Source organism: Anabrus simplex, chromosome 2 (assembly GCF_040414725.1).
Source record: "Anabrus simplex isolate iqAnaSimp1 chromosome 2, ASM4041472v1, whole genome shotgun sequence".
Classification (NCBI taxonomy): Eukaryota; Metazoa; Arthropoda; class Insecta; order Orthoptera; family Tettigoniidae; genus Anabrus; species Anabrus simplex.
The window spans coordinates 624,984,541-625,001,900 of NC_090266.1; the positions used below are offsets into that span (position 1 = coordinate 624,984,541).

Consider the following 17,360-nt stretch of genomic DNA (forward strand, 5'->3'; position numbering starts at 1 on the left):
CCTCGGCCATTATTCTTGGCTTTCTAGATCGTCAGATAGCTCCTCAATTCTAATCATGTAGGCTGAGTGGACCTCGAACCAGCCCTCAGGTCCAGGTAAAAATCCCTGACCTGGCCGGGAATCTAACCCAGGGCCTCCCTACACCACGGGGCCGGCTAACAAACTTGATAATAACCAAAAAAAATTTTCCAAGTGAAAATGAGAATGCAGATCATGTTATGTTAAAACATTCATAAGAGAAAATGCTTTCTGAAAGGGGAACGGTTATGTGCTGTTTACACATTGTTGTTTAAACAACAAGTTCAACTGTGAAATGACACCTAGGTCAAGTCTATTATTTACTTGATAAGTCCATAAAATTTAACTCATCGAAGCACCAGTTTCAGTTAAGGGTTTTAAAAAAATGAAGCGTAGAAGTAGTAAGATTAGAGATTTAATGATTCAGTTCGTTTCCATTTTTTCTAACGAAAATTATCCTGAGAAAAGACACTGTTAATCCTTTTTTAGCACTTTGTTACAAAATATGGTTGAAGGAATAATGGTCTTTATGTTATATTCTTCCCAAATAATTTCCATAAATGTTCACTAGTTTCAGAAGGTATAAAACTTTACTTTAGTTAGAGCTGAAGTGCAGTTTGAAAACCAGATTCTTCTCAGATGATGATGGGCAAAGCTTCCTTAGCTAGATAAAAACATAGAGAGTTTCTTATATCACACTTTGCTGGGTTGAGAAATTGAGCTCCTAAATCTGATGAGGATGATTAACATTGAGGCAGAATTGTTGACTGGAGTGGCTTCGTGCATAGTGCTGTACAGTGAAGTCCATTGAGGTTCGGTGACAGTTGATGGTGTATATATTGTCAGTGCGCAGACGATGTGGGACCTTTGAGAAAGATCTCAGACAAAAATTATTTAGAAATAAAATATATACATAGAAAACTAATCCAGGTTATGAGTATTTAACTTTTAATTAATTTGCATATCATTTAAGTTACAAAAATAATGCTAGATTAATGAAGAAATTTAATGTAAATGAATACTACAGAAAACAATTGACAGCAGGAAAGCAAAATTTGCAGCGCAAGGTTCTAAATTCGAGACTGTTAATTTTGGTAACTAACTATAATATCCTGCGAACCACGTGACCTTGCTTGCGCGTCCCGATGAAGCAGATAGATGAGCCACAGGTGCAACCATATCGGATGGGTATCTGTTGAGAGACGAGACTAACAAATGGTTCATCGAAAGGGGAGTAGCAGCTTTTCGGAAGTTGCAAGGGCGGCAGTCTAGATGATTGAATGATATGACCTTGTAATAATACTCAGCATGGCTTAGCATGCTACACGGCTGAAAGCAATGGGAAACTACACCTGCCTATGATTAGTAGCGCTATGTGAGCAACGCCATGAGTATACGTTGACTGTGATTAGTTCCACTTAGTGAGGGACACCACGGGAATACCAGTGCCCGTGATTAATCCCACTGTGCGGAGCACCATTGGTCTGCATTGCTTATGAGTAGTACCCTTATATGCAAAACACCATGGGTTTGTGTTACCAGTGAGTAATACCCTTGTGTGCGACATACGGTAGGTCTGCTTTTCCTGTGATTAGTACCACCATTAGAGAAACACCGTGAGTACGTTACCTGTGTTTAGTACCATTATGAGAGGCCGGCGACCTGGATTTTGGACTCCTTTAGATAATAATGCATCATTCCAGTAATTTAGGCTATGTGAATTGGATCCACTGATTGTTTTTGTTTCACTTTCATTTTTTCATCATCATCATTCGATTTAGATTATAGTCAGGGGATAAATTTTGTTAATTTTTGTTTCGTTCACCTCTTACCATTAGGGACTGATGACCTAGCTGTTAGGTCCCTTTAAACAACAAACATTATCATCAGTCTTTGTTTTGAGTGATATGGTCACGACGATAATAATATTATTATTTTGAATTCGTGCTCTGAATTATGACCAAATAACCCGAATACGTACTTTCATATATCACCAATATCACTTTTTCTCATACACTAATTGTTTAAGACATTAACTATTGTTCTTTAAAATAAAATTTCAACTACAAAGGGCTCTGTTACGCGAGACTTTCACACGTCTGTTTCTCACGAGACAAAAACATGGACTGCCTAGGGATGACGCTCTCCAAATTTAGCTGAGAAGTTTCCCCCTCTCAGATTTCCTATACACCCTATTCTCTATGTATTAGAGGCGCAATAGTGCGATAATCAGGTGACCAGTGATCTTATGTTATGATTAAGTCTCACCCAGATGAAATCCGATCCTAGAATCCCCTGTAATGAATAAATAACTATCTTCAATTTTCAGCTCACTTATGGGGTTCCCCCTGTCAAGTGGGTGTGAAGACATTTAACACATGGCCTCTGAAACTTTCCACTGTTATGTAATCAAATATTCCTTTTAACAGAAGATTAACACCATAAAGGATGTCGCACACTCTAAATAAATTCACAAATCACGAACAGCTCTTTTGAAACATTGTACAGTGCAGTATTATTAAAATCGTTAATTCCTTTAATGTAGAAAACAAAGTTGGCCAAGCTGTTTTAAAAATGGTTCCAAGATTACGTTGAAAAAAACTTTACCTCTCCCCCTTACAAATACCTTGTGGTGGGGATAACTTCTCCCTTATTTTCATCCAGGGATTCCCTAGCTCTTCTTGAGGGGAAATACACTTTTGCCCCCCCCCCCCCCCCGTGGTTGGTGTTTCAAACTTCGAGATCCCACGTGCTCGCTCCCAGACAATGAAATGTGCGTCCACTTGATTATCAGTCCTTGGTTCATCTCCCTATCGAGTACAGTATCGAGTTTGTCATGATCACTGTCTTGTACACATTTCTCTTCTGATGAAGACATAGCTCCACCAGCAACTTCATCATGTGATGCATCAAAACAAGCCTCAATTTCTTGATCCATCAGTCCTCATCCTCTGTGCATTTTTTATATTACATTATTCGACAATACACAATGAACGAGAAGTACAATCACTGGTAGTAGACAGGCGCATGCAGGGTAATAACTTTCCATACATAGCAACAATGGTATAAAACAACTATCACAGCTGAACTGATGGAGAGAAATGAGTCACAATAAGACAAGTGCTGGACAAGTGCACTTGGAAGTAGGTGAGTTCTCAAACTTGTGAAAAAGAGAACCCCACCAAGAAACACACCGTCTTTGTTCTTCTTGGCAAAAATTTACCCTGTGCGAGTCTTCAGTGGTTAATTTAGACAGTAAAGAAAATCTTCTGCCTGCCTGCCTCTAAATTTGATAAAGGTTATGCTGCTAGAGAGGCACTTTGTGGCACTCCTGGATTAAATGATAGAGATATATTAGTGCCTTGTACACATTATCTAAAAGAGGAATGGTAGGTTTGTTCAAGAAGTTGTTGGAACAGTCACCTCTGGCATATAAACTGTTGTTTTGATCTAAGAATAGCCAAGCAACCACTACTTCTAAGCAGCAAACGGCTAACCATGGCTTTAAATGTATTTGTTGAAAACAAATGATATCATGTAATGAAGGCGATCATGTACAAAGGGAATTTACTTCTGTTTTTGAGAATAATACCTTCAAAGAAGTAGTGAATTCTTTGTCTTCAAAACATGAAAGGTTAGATCACTTTTGGCTCTGCACTGTTTTGCCAACAATAAATTTGAAAACTGAATAGTTGACTTCATTTCTGGGAAATGCTTCACTTTAATGCGGTTTTTCTGTAAATAAGAAATTATTGTAGAGAACTTGCTGCAATGCTACAAGAAGCCCTTGTAGAACATAAACAAATATATGATGCTATTTCAAACCTCACTTGAGTTGAAAAAGTCTTCATTAATAAGAACATGTTCCATGATGCAAGGAATGTTCATGCATTGTATGTTCAAAATCTAAAGGAGAAATGTGGAGCATTGGAAATTGAAGATGCCTTGCAAAAAAGAAGAGAAAGGCTGCATTGTTTCTGAAATAATTAGAAGAAAAGAAGGGGAACGTGATGGCAGAAGCTCAACAGTCTTTGGTGGCTATAGATGCAGAAATTTCCCCACTGAATCAGCAATGGTACTCAGTTTTTATCTTAAAATGAATTGAATTTAACTAATTTCAACTTCGAGTTTTGAAATTTAATATGCACATATTTCAAAATATATCTCAAAATTACTGTCATAGTTGGAAACTTAATTTCTTATTTTATTTTTTAGTCATTGTGTGTCAGGAAAAAACATTGGTTTTTGTGTCTGGAAAACCGGAAAATGTCAGGGAATTTTAAAATCTGAATTTGATGGACACCCTATAATAACAGATTATACCTGAAGAAGATACCATTTAATTAACAGTTTTCAACAGACTGTAGAACGTCATAGTTGAACTAAGTCGAAACTGAAAAGAAATGGCTTCCACTAAAAGAAAGAAAGAAAAAAAAGAGAAAGAAAACCCCCACAGCAAAGAGTACTGAGCCTCATTAAGCCTGGCCAAGGCACGTGACAATAGTTGCTGGTTGATGCTGCAATTTCTGTGGTATTTACAATCACTATATCTTTAAGAAAATCCTCTGAAGTTCTGGAGTGATTCTTTCTCCACCAACAGTTGACCAATTTAGCCAAGAAGTATCAGTATTCACTGAGTTTCTACAGAAAGACTGTTCTCCAAAGTTGGAAACGTAATTTTAGAAAAGTAAAACTGCCTGCAGTCCAAGGAAAGAGGAGATATTTATTTTAATAGACAATTTATCCTATCAGGAATGGTCATTTTTTTTTAGAAGTCCTAATTCCTGCAGTAAAGAGTGGATATTATAATATTTCATTACTGTGTGTTCTAGTTGATGATTATTTAATCAAATTATTTCAGTATGCAATCAGATGAATAAAAATGTAACTATCTATACTGCCAATATTGTTTGTGATACCTAAACCTCTGTTGATAGTCCTATCAATAATATTTATAAGTACTGTCACCCATCTCTGATCCGGACAGTAAACCATTGCAGAACCTGAACTTCACAGAAACAGAAAATATCACATACTTCAAAGAATTAATTACAGTGTGCATGCTAAGAAGCAGACTACTGCAATGGCAATTAAGGGTGTACATATGCATTGACCAGGAAAGTTGGTGATTTATTGGCCAGACACGATACTCGTGCAAATGAGAAGTTCATATTTATACACATAAAAAGAAACCCACCAAACCCCATGGCGCAACAGCCCCGAAGGGACTTGACCTACGAAGCGAACACTGCTCAGCCCAAAGGCCTGCGTTTATGTATACATATAGGTCCATCTGTACAAGGTTTAACAAAGATACGGGGCAGAATTTTAGGAGTAGATTCCCCGTATGCAGGAAAGAAGAATAAATCCTATCAATATGGGCCCAGGATGCTTAATTTATATGTTAACACTTTGTGTAGTATGAACTTAGTGTCTGCTATACGTGCATTGGTTTGAACTGAATCCAAGACACTCATGTTTTATAATGTGTATCTATCTTGATAAGTAATTTGGTAGTTATAAGGGGTAATACTGACCACTCTTACTTGACTAATATGGTATCTATAGTACAACATATCCTAGCATATTGATTGCTCAGTGATTTGCCTTTCAACATGCATTAATACAGACTTTTAATCTAACATTATGTATAAGGTGAGTGTGGCATCTCAAAAATTGTCAATTTCCAAACAGCGTGGTATATTTAAACTAGTTTTAATTATCAAAGAATGTATTAACAATATGTTTTCTAAGAAGTGTCTTGCCTTTCAGGGTTCTCTGATTGCTAATATGGTCATGGGTGTAATTATCCTGAAGAAGAGGTATACACCTTCAAAATACTTGTCAGTTTTGATGATAACAGCTGGCATTGTTACATGCACTGTTGTTTCTGGCAAAGAAGTGGTGAGTATTTTTGGATATCTTTATAAATATGCATGTACACTATTGCTACCATGGTACAATGTTTTATTGACTATTCTTGTACTGATTCTACTCGAAGTGCTGCCAACTGTACGTCCTCCATGACATTAACAATGAATGACTTTGTTGTTGATTACTGTACCATAATGTGAGGCAAAGCTCTAAACAAGTTAATTAATACCTTAATGTATTAAATGTTTTGTTTTACCGATTTTTCACAACAGTTGATGAAAATAGTCTTAATTCACACTCAGCACAAGCTACTGTGGTACAGAATGTTATGGAAAGCTCACTGTAGTTCAGTTCAAGTAATATCACCGGTTACATTCTTGATCTGTTGTTATGAAATGATATATTATGGCTGCAGGGAGACTGAGGCTTATTTTTCTTAATCCATTACTTGTGTATGTTTGGGATTTCTAATTTGTTTTTATTTTTGTGTTTTGGTTTCTGATTGCTGTTATCAGGATAAATACTGATCACTCTCACTTGACTAATAGTTACTATAACTCAACATATTCTAGCATATTGATCGTTGTATCGACAAAGTATAGCCAAAACTAGTTAGGACATTTTTGTGGGGACAAAAAAAAAATGGTCATAAAGAGGAAACTTGCTAAAAACAAAAAAAAAACAAAAAAAACATTTATGTTGTTAAATATCAAGGAAAAATAACTATGATAAAAACAAAGAAACATGTGTTTACAATCATAATTAATGAAATTAATAAATTATACATTATAAGAATACCAACCTAGTAAAACACCAAGGCAAAATGTTCTTAGAAATGTGACCTATACATGTCAGTATTTGCATACAAATTTTAAAATGCACAAAAATTGTCAAGAATCTGAATAAAGAAAGAATAAAGAAACATATGGTTAAAAATACACAGAGTAACTTGCAAATCATCACTTTCATGTAAAGCTAGGTTTATACTAGCAAGTAACTTGTACAAGTTATTGCTGCAAATTCTTGCAAGCACTTGCTACTCGGTTTACATTTCATACAAGAAAACTAAGCAAGTTTCTTGTACAAGTTTTTCACAAGCAACTTGCAGCATTAACTTGCAGATACTGTTTACATGTGCTTGCAGTGCTAGTCAACCAAAGTTGTTACATACAGTCAGATGAGATGTGCTGCAGCGCTCTTAATTCTTTAATTCTTATGAATAAGGAACAAGAATCATATGAATAAATAATTGGGGTAGTTATGGTGCCAGCCCCGTGGTGTAGGGGTAGCGTGCCTGCCTCTTACCCGGAAGCCCCGGGTTCGATTCCTGGCCAGGCCAGGGATTTTTCCCTGGATCTGAGGGCTGGTTCAAGGTCCACTCAGCCTACATGATTAGAATTGAGGAGCTAACTGACAGTGAGATAGCGGCCCTGGTCTAGAAAGCCAAGAATAACGGCTGAGAGGATTTGCCGTGCTGACCACACGACACCTCGTAATCTGCAGGCCTTCAGGCTGAGCAGCGGTCGCTTGGTAGGCCAAGACCCTCAAGGCTGTAGTGCCATGGGGTTAGTTAGGCAGTTATTGTAAAAATGCTGCCCGACTGCGCAAATTATGCCAACAAAATTTACAGTGCACTGATGACAAATGGGTAACATTTCTTTAAATTTGTGATTGTGCGATGAATGCGATGGTAGTTAATATTAAATGTGAAAAATCATAAAATTTAGACTGGTGAACGGTTTATCTCTCCCCTTAATGATGTTTAGCCCATAATAGATCAGAACGAAGTGGAAATGTGCTACCTGCCAGTTGTGTGTGATTTTCTCCTAGAGATCAAACTTGTTATAAATGGGCCTGTCCAGTCAGTACCCGTGGTAGACAAGAAATAGCTACAAATCTGTTTGGTAAAATACTGCTAGAAAATATTATTTCATATTCTAATTCAACTATTTAAATTTTCTCCTTTTTGGCAACTTTACTTTCGTTGCATGTGGGCTCCTTTTATGCCATATAATGCTAATTCTCTTTCTAGGCCTAAAATGTTCCAACGCCCGGTACCCAGCATTTTCCTCATCCGGAAAGTCAGCTGCTGTTTCGGTCAAGCGGCTTATGAAAAGTCCCATCAAAATGCCGCCACATTACGTGGGTAGTTAAAACATTAACAAAATTAGGGACCTACCTTAACAAAACTCACTTCATCTCCGAAATAAGACAGGTGTAAAATTTCATAAAATCACAATCCAAAATCCAATGCACAGTATTTTGACAACTCAACAAGCAACTACAGTAATAAATATTCTGTAATAGGGAATAAAGGATCTACAACTTGCTCTCAGATCAAAAAAACAAAAAAACAAATGGGCTTAAGGAACATACTCTATCCAAAGTAGTTGTTACGCTACTCTCTACGAATTTCTTCGCTGAGAAATACAGCCACCAAGACTTGACCGGTATCCCTGAGGAGCTACTTCTTAATTTTGCAAGTTTCTTCACTTCCTGGGAAAACTTGTGTTTTCAAGTTGTGCCATTTTCCCAGTATTTCCTTCGGTGACTTGTTAAAGTCCTCTGCAATTGTGCTAAAAACATTGGATTTCTTACTTCTGTCTGAATTCACTGCTGTGAACATTCCAAATTTCTGGGAAGCTCTCGATTTTTTGGTATCAGTTCACTAGTGTCCTTCCTGGACCATTCAAGTGTTTCCTCCATTTCTACAAAATAAATTGGAGCACATGTGTGGTAATTGCATGAATGTAGTTACGTTTCCCAAATTAAATTACAGTATACACAGAAACAACTTGCGCCTTCCACTTGCACGAAATAGGTTTGGATTCTATCAGTGTAAGTAACTTGCGGAAGCTCACGAAATGTCCTTCACACTGCTTGCATGCGACTGGCTGCCAGCTTGTCCACGATATTGCTGACCGCTCCAAGTCAGTGTGCTGGGGAATTTAAACTTGCAAGTGGTGCAGCAAGTTGCCCTGTGCAAGCAAATTGCTGCAAGAACTTCCTACTGTAGATGTAGCCTAAGAAACATGTCTAAAGTAGACTGATTCTTCTTTTGTTCCAAATGAAAAGAGTATTGAGTTTGATAATGTAATTAATTACCGTCATGCACGACACAACTTGACACATAAAATCGCACTATGTCCATAGCTTCTACCATTGTTCAGTACATTGTTACGACTGCGCAAATCTCACCAATTTCATTTTCATTCTTGGATTCTTGCTTTTTACTGTCTTCAGCAGTCATCAGGTCTTGATGAATTTTGTCTACTGTCTGCACATTTTCTTCACATTCAACATATGTGCCAAAATTCACCTCTTCTTCATCTGTCCTAAGCTGGCTACATTCTTCATCCATATGATCAGTACTTTCCAATATTTCCTTTGAAATGTTATCAGTGGCTGAACGAAAAAAAAAGCCTGTTTTGTGGAAATAGTTTTGAATTGTGGTCACGTTTACAAATTCCCAAGCAGATTTTAAGAAATGCATGGCATTCCACACTGAGATTTTATGTGAAGCCATTTCCAGGAAAGCCAACTTCTGCATAGCGCCTTTGTATATTTCTGCTTCATGCACTGGATTATACCCTGGGTGTGAGATGCCTTGTACAGTACATGGGAAGAAACTCTACATGTACATTTCTCAAATAAGATGCGTCAATTGTGTGCACATCACATCGGTCAATGAACAGTAGGATTTTCCTCTGCCGCACTTCCATTCTGGCGTAACATGATCGCAAGAAGTTCTAAAAAATTTATGATTTTGTCTAAGCATAGGTAATTGCCGTGTACGGGCATGGAGAGGTACGTACATTGTTAAAACTGTTGGGATTCTTTCAGTTCCCTACTATGAACGGTGGCGATTTCTCCATAGTACACTTGTAACATAATAGCACTGTCATTCTCTCTTCACTGAGTTTACCTCCATGACATTTCTCATCCTTGAATGCATAGGTTTTATCAGGAAGAAGATGGAAAAATAACCCCGCTTCATCTCTTATAAACATCATCAGGGCTATAGTCCTTTAAGATTTCCGGCAATGTTGTATCGTCTGAACAGTATCGACACTGGCAGCGTCCCAGTGTACGAATTTGTATGAAAGTTTATTTCTTTTTTTTTTTTTTTTTTTTTTTTTAAACTTCAAGCCATCCATTAGTTGCTTTGGAGTTACATAATCCCATTTTGGCAGTTAAATGAGATGCTTTGGCCTGTCAGTAGGAATATTCGTAGTCCGAGCTTGTTTAAACAGTTTCACCAGAACATGTTCTAAATCTGGAAACTGGCTTTTATGAACACATTTCTTTTGACTGATTCCTCCTGCCAGACAAGCATCCTCAATGTTGTTATTTCCTTTGCTTACAATTGTGCTTAAAGTTGCCATAGGAATGTCAAAAATCAGGGTGATTTGCATGCATTTTATGTGTGGATTAGCATCCACTTTCTCTATAAACTTTAATTTTTCATCATTTGTAAACTATCTACCTTCTTCCCCATAACTGAACATTCTACAAACCACTATATGTAAGTACAGTAGGCCTAATTTATGTATGTTGTTACACAATTCACTTCACTATCACTATCAGCCATATTCAATCATTTTTGCGATGTGGCCTCTTTAAGTCTGAAGCAAGGTAGGTTTTCATGAGATCTCTCCATCTGGGACGGTCTTGAGCGGTGTTCTGCCAATTGATCCCAGTAATCTTCCGGATGTCTTTATCCCTTCTGTCAGGTGGTCTTCCCTTCGGTCTCAGATGATCTTTCGGACTCCACTCAAGCACAAGCTTTGTCCACCTACCATCAGTTCTCCGAGCAACATGGCCTGCCCACTGCCATTTTAGGGTAGCCACCCTTTCTAAAATGTCGCTGACCTTTGTGACTGACCTGATGTAATCTGCTCTCTTCCTGTCTTTCTTCATGAAGCCTAGCATAAACCATTCCGTAGTTCTTTCGGCTGTTCGGAGTTTTTTCCTTAACAAACTCGCTCAATGTCCAGGTTTCACAACCATAAGTCAGTACAGGGAGAACACACTGGTCAAAAACTATCTTCTTTAAGTGGGTTGGCATGTTTGATTTAGAGATTGAAAATTTTCTTCTGTAGGCTTGCCATCCTAGTTTGATACGTCGGAAGATTTCCGGTCTTAAGTCCCCTTTCATGCTTACCATTTCTGGCAGTCCACCTACCATCAGTTCTCTGAGCAATTCACATACAAACACAAAATTAAACACCAACATGTCAGCTGTGTATGCAAGTACAGTAGGCCTAATTTACGTATGTTGTTACACAATTCACTTTTGAACGTCAGATGAACTACTATTGCATGATCCGAACTACCATAGCATAGACTGGTTTAGGACTGACGCTCCCTGTAGCTGTAGTCTGACACGCCACCACGCTACGTAGTCCAGGGCCATGAAATTACATTTTCTACCACATCCTCACCTGAGCCAGTTTCCGCTGACGTGTTGTGAGTACAACGGGGCTGGGCACACTAATTTAAATTCCTTATGGCGGGAGTTATGAACGTACTAAGGAGTTACGTAAATATGGTATCCATTTTTCTTTAGCATATATTTAATAGGACATGGACTGGGCCTTTGGAATAATATCATAATAACTAGAGAAACGCTCCAGAGAGGGACGCCTTTACCCATTTCAGCTGTATTTAGCTTTTACTGGAACGCTTCACAAGTTTAGTTGTTTTGCAGTAGACTATATACATTCTCACTTGTAGGATATTTTAAAGCTTAACCAGTCTTACAATAGTGGACATCTCTTGAAGTTCTAGGAAGAGCAAATCAGGCATCCCCAACTTTAACTGTGATGATGGCACTGAACAGAAAATTCAGTTCAGGACAGATTTACGGCACAATGATAACTCCCTTCACGCTGTGTCTTAGAGAATCGGGTGTTTACTGTTCCTGAACATTCTTGCTTTTGTGAAGGGTAGGTTGGTAATTGTAGGTAGGAGCAATATACACTAGTGTCCAGAAGTTAAACATAATCACTAAACGAGGCCATACCGCCTGATAGAAATGTCAGACGGATTGCTGAACAAACGGAAGCTGAATCACACACCATATGTCACTCAACTTGTCCAAAAAAAAAAAAAAAAAAAAAAAAACAGTGTCGGAAAGGTTATGATAGCTAAGGTACACCTTCGACAACAACTAACAAAACCTGGCAATGTCTTCCACAACAAAATATGCTGTTAATAGGGTGTATGGTTACCCCTAACGGACACACATGCTTCGCAGCGACATGGCATACTCTCTATCAGATGGTCCAAGAGCTCTTGTGGCAGTCGATCCCATTCCTACAAAATGGCAATGTGAAGGTCTTGGAGGCTGACGGGATGCAATTCGCTTCCCCAATGCATCCCAGGCATGTTCTATAGGATTCAGATCCACAGACCTCGCTGGCCAGTCCATGCAATGAATGTCTTCCCCAGCCAGAAATTCATCCAACAGAGCAGCGCGGTTCAGTCGGGCATTATTGCCCATTAAGAGGAAGTCTGGACCGACCGCACCTCTGAAGAATTGAACGTGTGGTCTCGGTACCTCATCCTTGTATCTCCGAGAGTTAACAAGTAGTTCCTTGGACCACCCATGAAGATGTGCAGGACTGTTCGGCTATTCAACATGATGCCGCCCCACACCATGATGCCACCACCACCATACTGGTCCCGTGTCCGACTCGTTGGCTGAATGGTCAGCTTACTGGCCTTCGATTCAGAGGGTCCCGGGTTTGATTACCGGCGGGGTCGGGGATTTTAACCTCCATTGGTTCATTCCAATGGCCCGGGGGCTGGGTGTTTGTGCTGTTTCCAACATCCCTGCATCTCATACACGACACATAACACTATCCTCCACCACAATAACATGCAGTTACCTACACATGGCAGATGTTGCCCACCCTCATCGGAGGGTCTGCCTTACAAGGGCTGTACTCTGCTAGAAATAGCCACACGAAATAATATACATATATACTGGTCCCGTTCCACGATGTTCCTGTGGTTGGTAGGGCCGGGTTGAGTGGCTCAGACGGTTGAGGCGCTGGCCTTCTGACCCCAACTTGGCAGGTTCAATCCTGGCTCAGTCCAGTGGTATTTGAAGGTGCTCAAATACATCAGCCTTGTGTTGTTAGATTACTGGCACGTAAAAGAACTCCTGCAGGACGAAATTCCGGCACCTCGGCATCTCCAAAAACCGTAAAAGTAGTTAGTGGGTCGTAAAGCAAATAACATTATTATTATATTGGTTCCTGTGGTTGTATCAGCTACTCAGTTCTCTCCAGATTAATGTGCGACGGGAATCATTCTGCATACTGAAGCGGGATTCATCTGTGAAGAGCACATGCCTCCATTCATTCATGGTCCAGTTTCGATGTTGACGGCTCCACAATAAACGTGACTGTCTCTGTGCTGGAGTGAGCGGGACGCACTCCGTTGGATGTCGGGCAAACAGCTCTGCTGTTCTGAGCCTCTGGTACACAGTTTGCCGGGAAACGGCAACCCCTGAGACGGCTGCAAGCTCCGCCGACAATTGTCTTGCAGGTGCACTCCGATTTCGTCGGGTGGTTAAGGCCAGATATCGGTTCTGCTGTGGGATGGTCACCCTTGGTCGACTGTTACTGGCCTATGACTAACATCTCCTGTGTCTCAAAATTGTCTCCAAAGCCTGGAAATTACACTTTGTGGCACATTCAAGGATACTATGACTTTGGTCTGTGTCTGGCCTGCTTCCAGGCGGCCGAGTATTCTACCCTGCAAAATGGGGTCCAAATGGCATCATTGTGCCATTATGTTGTCACGTTCACCACAAGGCTACATTCCGCACACTATAACAAGGCAAATACGACTGAGGGAATTAGGGGCTTATGCTTAACTTTTGGACACTAGTGTATCTCAGTTGTTAGTGCGTACTTAAAACATAACACAAGGATGTGCAGAACTCTAGTTTCGTAAGTGATACAATATGTTTAACAGTATGTTGGGAAAGGTTGATAGTGAAAACAGTATTCAAATCCAAGCAAGAACGTGACAGTTTTCTTTTTTAAATTTTATTTTTAATATTGAATAACAGCTACAAACCACAGTGCTTAATGCATCTTCAAGTGCTAGCAGTTTTGAAGAAGGGACACTATATGACAAACCATAAAGAAAATTTTGAAAATCATTCTCTTCAACCAGAAGAAAATATGTCGGATCAGTTTAAGAAGAAACTTCCTTCAGAAAGCCATTTTATCAAACGAATCTAAACAAGGAGAAGTATCTTTGCTGGCTTCTTACTTGCCAACTTACCGAAAGATAAAAAAACATTAAATGATGGTGAGTTAACCAAAAATTGTACAATAAAGATTGCAGAATCATTCAATGAAAATAAGTGGCAAATAAATTACAGACAGTGTCCCTTTCAAAACAAACTTTACTAGGAAGCTGGAAGACATCAGCAATCACGTATCCAATAAAATTATCACATTATATCTAATTGTTCTTATTTCTCAATTACCAAGTGAGTTGGCTGTGCGGGTTAGGGGCGCGGAGCTGTGAGCTTGCATTCGGGAGATAGTAGGTTTGAACCCCATATAGTTAAACTAATGGTTAATTTTTCTTATTGCTGGAGTGAAAACCTGACGTGCTACCCAGATTCATTTTCAGAGATTAAAAAAGTGTCCGGTAAGATAAGGAAGCAAATTTGGATCCTCGTCAGACTATTATGACCCTTGCTTTGGTAGAAAGGGTTCTTTCATTTTCAATCTAGTTATTTATTTCTGTAAGAATTTTTCAGGTGGTGCTCATTATCACTAATTTTGTTATTTATATTTGATTTAGATTGTCTGATTCCTTGGTTGAATGGTCGGCTCCAGCAAAATATTCACATTATCTTATGTAAAAACTGAGCATTGTTTATTGTCATTATTTAACCTAGTGCGTCAATTAAGGTTAACTTATGTAATTATTATGCTCCTAAAATTAGCCAAGTAAAATAATGAAAGGCAAGATCATGACAAGATGTAATATTGCCTCATAAGAATCCAGTAAGAAGATTGTTTTACGAAGGTAATCCCAAAAATAAGGTCTCCTATTTTTTATAAATACATATACTTGTTTATTTCTACAATGGTTTACATCATTTTACAGCTTGAACATTTACATAGCTATTTTTACATAATCCCCATTTCAGTCGATACATTTTTGTAGACGCTGTGACAGTTTTTGTATGCCCATGTCATACCAGTTCGCCACCATTCCGTTCAGGAAGTTATGAACCTCATCTTTCACCTTGTCGTCGGTGCTGGCACCCATCTTGCGCACACCTTCCGGTATTTCAACTTTTCTGTTAAAATTCTGTGAGCAGCGCTTCGGGAAACCTTAGGAACCATAGTGCAGAGATCATCCAGGGTGATCCGCCGATCTTCACACATGATTTGCTCAACCTTCACGACTGTCTCGACGGAAATTGACTTTCTCCCGCTCCTTTATTCATCGTGAATTTCAGTCCGACCGGCTGCAAACACTACACCACTTATGAACATTTTTGACATCCATGAACTTGGCGGTAACATCCAATGGGAGTTCTATTCTTAATGGCCTCAGCGCGGCGTGCGCATGTTTATATGCGAGCACGGCAAATACTCTTCACAATATTGTGACCAACAGCCACACGAACAGATTTCTGTATTTATAAACAAATCGGAGACCTTATTTTTGGGGTTACCCTTGTATTCCACATGTTAGTCTGTGAAAATTCTTGCATCACACCTGACAAAATGTGATTAAATTAATTAATTATCGAAGAGGTCATTGATTTTTAGTTACATTATTTTTAATCCACAACGTTGAACATTGAAATAGATGATTTCAACTACCACACTGTTCAGTTCAAGACTACCCCAGTCATACACAAATCTCACATTTCCTAAATAAAGTTTGAAGTGGAAAGAAAACTATAAATATCTCTAAATAATAAGAAAATATTACTATTAGAAGAGAGATCATGTATTCTCCGGAAAGGTGAAATTTACAAATGTTACTTAAATTTAACAGAAGACGTTAATTCTCATGTCTGGTTGTCTGTTTCTCCGGATGATCTACCTCTAGAGTCGTGGCTGCATCTTCATTCAGCAGTTCATTGTAACAGAAAAGCCCTTCATTGGAGGCCTCTGCAATGTTGAATATTTCCACTGGAAGCTGTCGTAAGGATGCCCTGTAGTTCCATTGAATGCTGTCCTCTTGCACCAGTAAATGTCCTCTTCACAAGCTGAAACTAACACAACTCATTAAAATATGGTCCAACCAGATTACTCAACATCTTATCGAGCAGCGTGGAAAATACACTGAAGAAAATGGAAATTGCAACACCCAGAAGGAGTGGTGTTACATTGCTGCAATTGAACATGCAGGACGAGTGTTCGGTTTTGATTTCATGATTACACTTTCAGGTCCCTCTGACCGCAAGTTTGGACAACAATCAATACAGGATGTGCCCACCACGAGCTGCAATACATTGATGAATTTGTCAAGGCATGGAGTCAATAAGGCCCTGGATCGCTTCCTCAGGAATTGTGGCCCATGTTTGCTGCACTGCACGGGTCAGTAGTTCCAGAGTTGTGAGTGGCTGAGGACGGTTGGCCAGTTGTCGACCCATTATGTCACACGTGCTCAATAGGACTGAGGTCCGGGGATCTGGCGGGCCATTCTAAGGTTGTGATGTCATAGAGAGCTTCTCTGGAGATGCGTGCAGTGTGAACCCGGGCATTGTCCTGCTGAAACATCCCATTAGCAATGTTTGCCATCATAGGGGCAACCACTGGATTGAGTACCCTATCAACGTACTGTTGAGCAGTCATAGTGCCCTCAACAAGCACTAATTATGATTTCACATTAAAGCCAATAGCTCCCCAGACCATAATACTTGGTGTTGGCCCTGTGTGCCTCTCGACAATAAAATCTGGGCGGCCCCTCTCCCCGGTACGTCAGTGCACATGATTCCGGCGATCACTGCGGGCAAGACAGAAGCGCGATTCATCACTAAAGATGACCCTATGCCATTCGTCGACCCACGTCAATCTTTCTCGACACCATGCCAGCCTTACACGTCGCTGTTGTGGGGTCATTGGAACACCTTCTGCAGGGACACGGGCTCGTAAGCCAGCTGCACTCAGGTGATTACCAACTGTTTGTTATGTAACGTGGGGTGCCACAGCTGCTCGAATTTGCGCTGCTGTTGTATGGGGTTCCATCCGAGCCATCCGAATGATGCAGCGATCCTCTCTCACAGTTGTCTGTCGCGCTGGGCCTGTGCCAGGTCTATGAGTGTGGGTACCTTCATTTGACCACTGCTGCCATACACGTTGTACCGTAGATGCCTGTCAGCCAACACGTGCAGCGACAGTCCTTGGCGATAATCCAGCCTCACACAGCCCAATTATTCGAGCCCTCTCAAACGGCGACAGTTGTTGATA

General features: G+C 39.7%; 1 protein-coding gene across 1 annotated transcript in view; it reads left to right on the forward strand.

Moving 5' to 3' along the window:
• The window catches only part of Efr (ER GDP-fucose transporter), a 196,781-nt gene that overhangs the window by 43,079 nt on the left and 136,342 nt on the right, over positions 1 to 17,360 (forward strand). Inside the window, exon 4 of the mRNA XM_067141049.2 lies at positions 5,791 to 5,922. Within this exon, the coding sequence (XP_066997150.1) occupies positions 5,791 to 5,922 (132 nt within the window). The remainder of the gene's footprint in view (positions 1 to 5,790; positions 5,923 to 17,360) is intronic.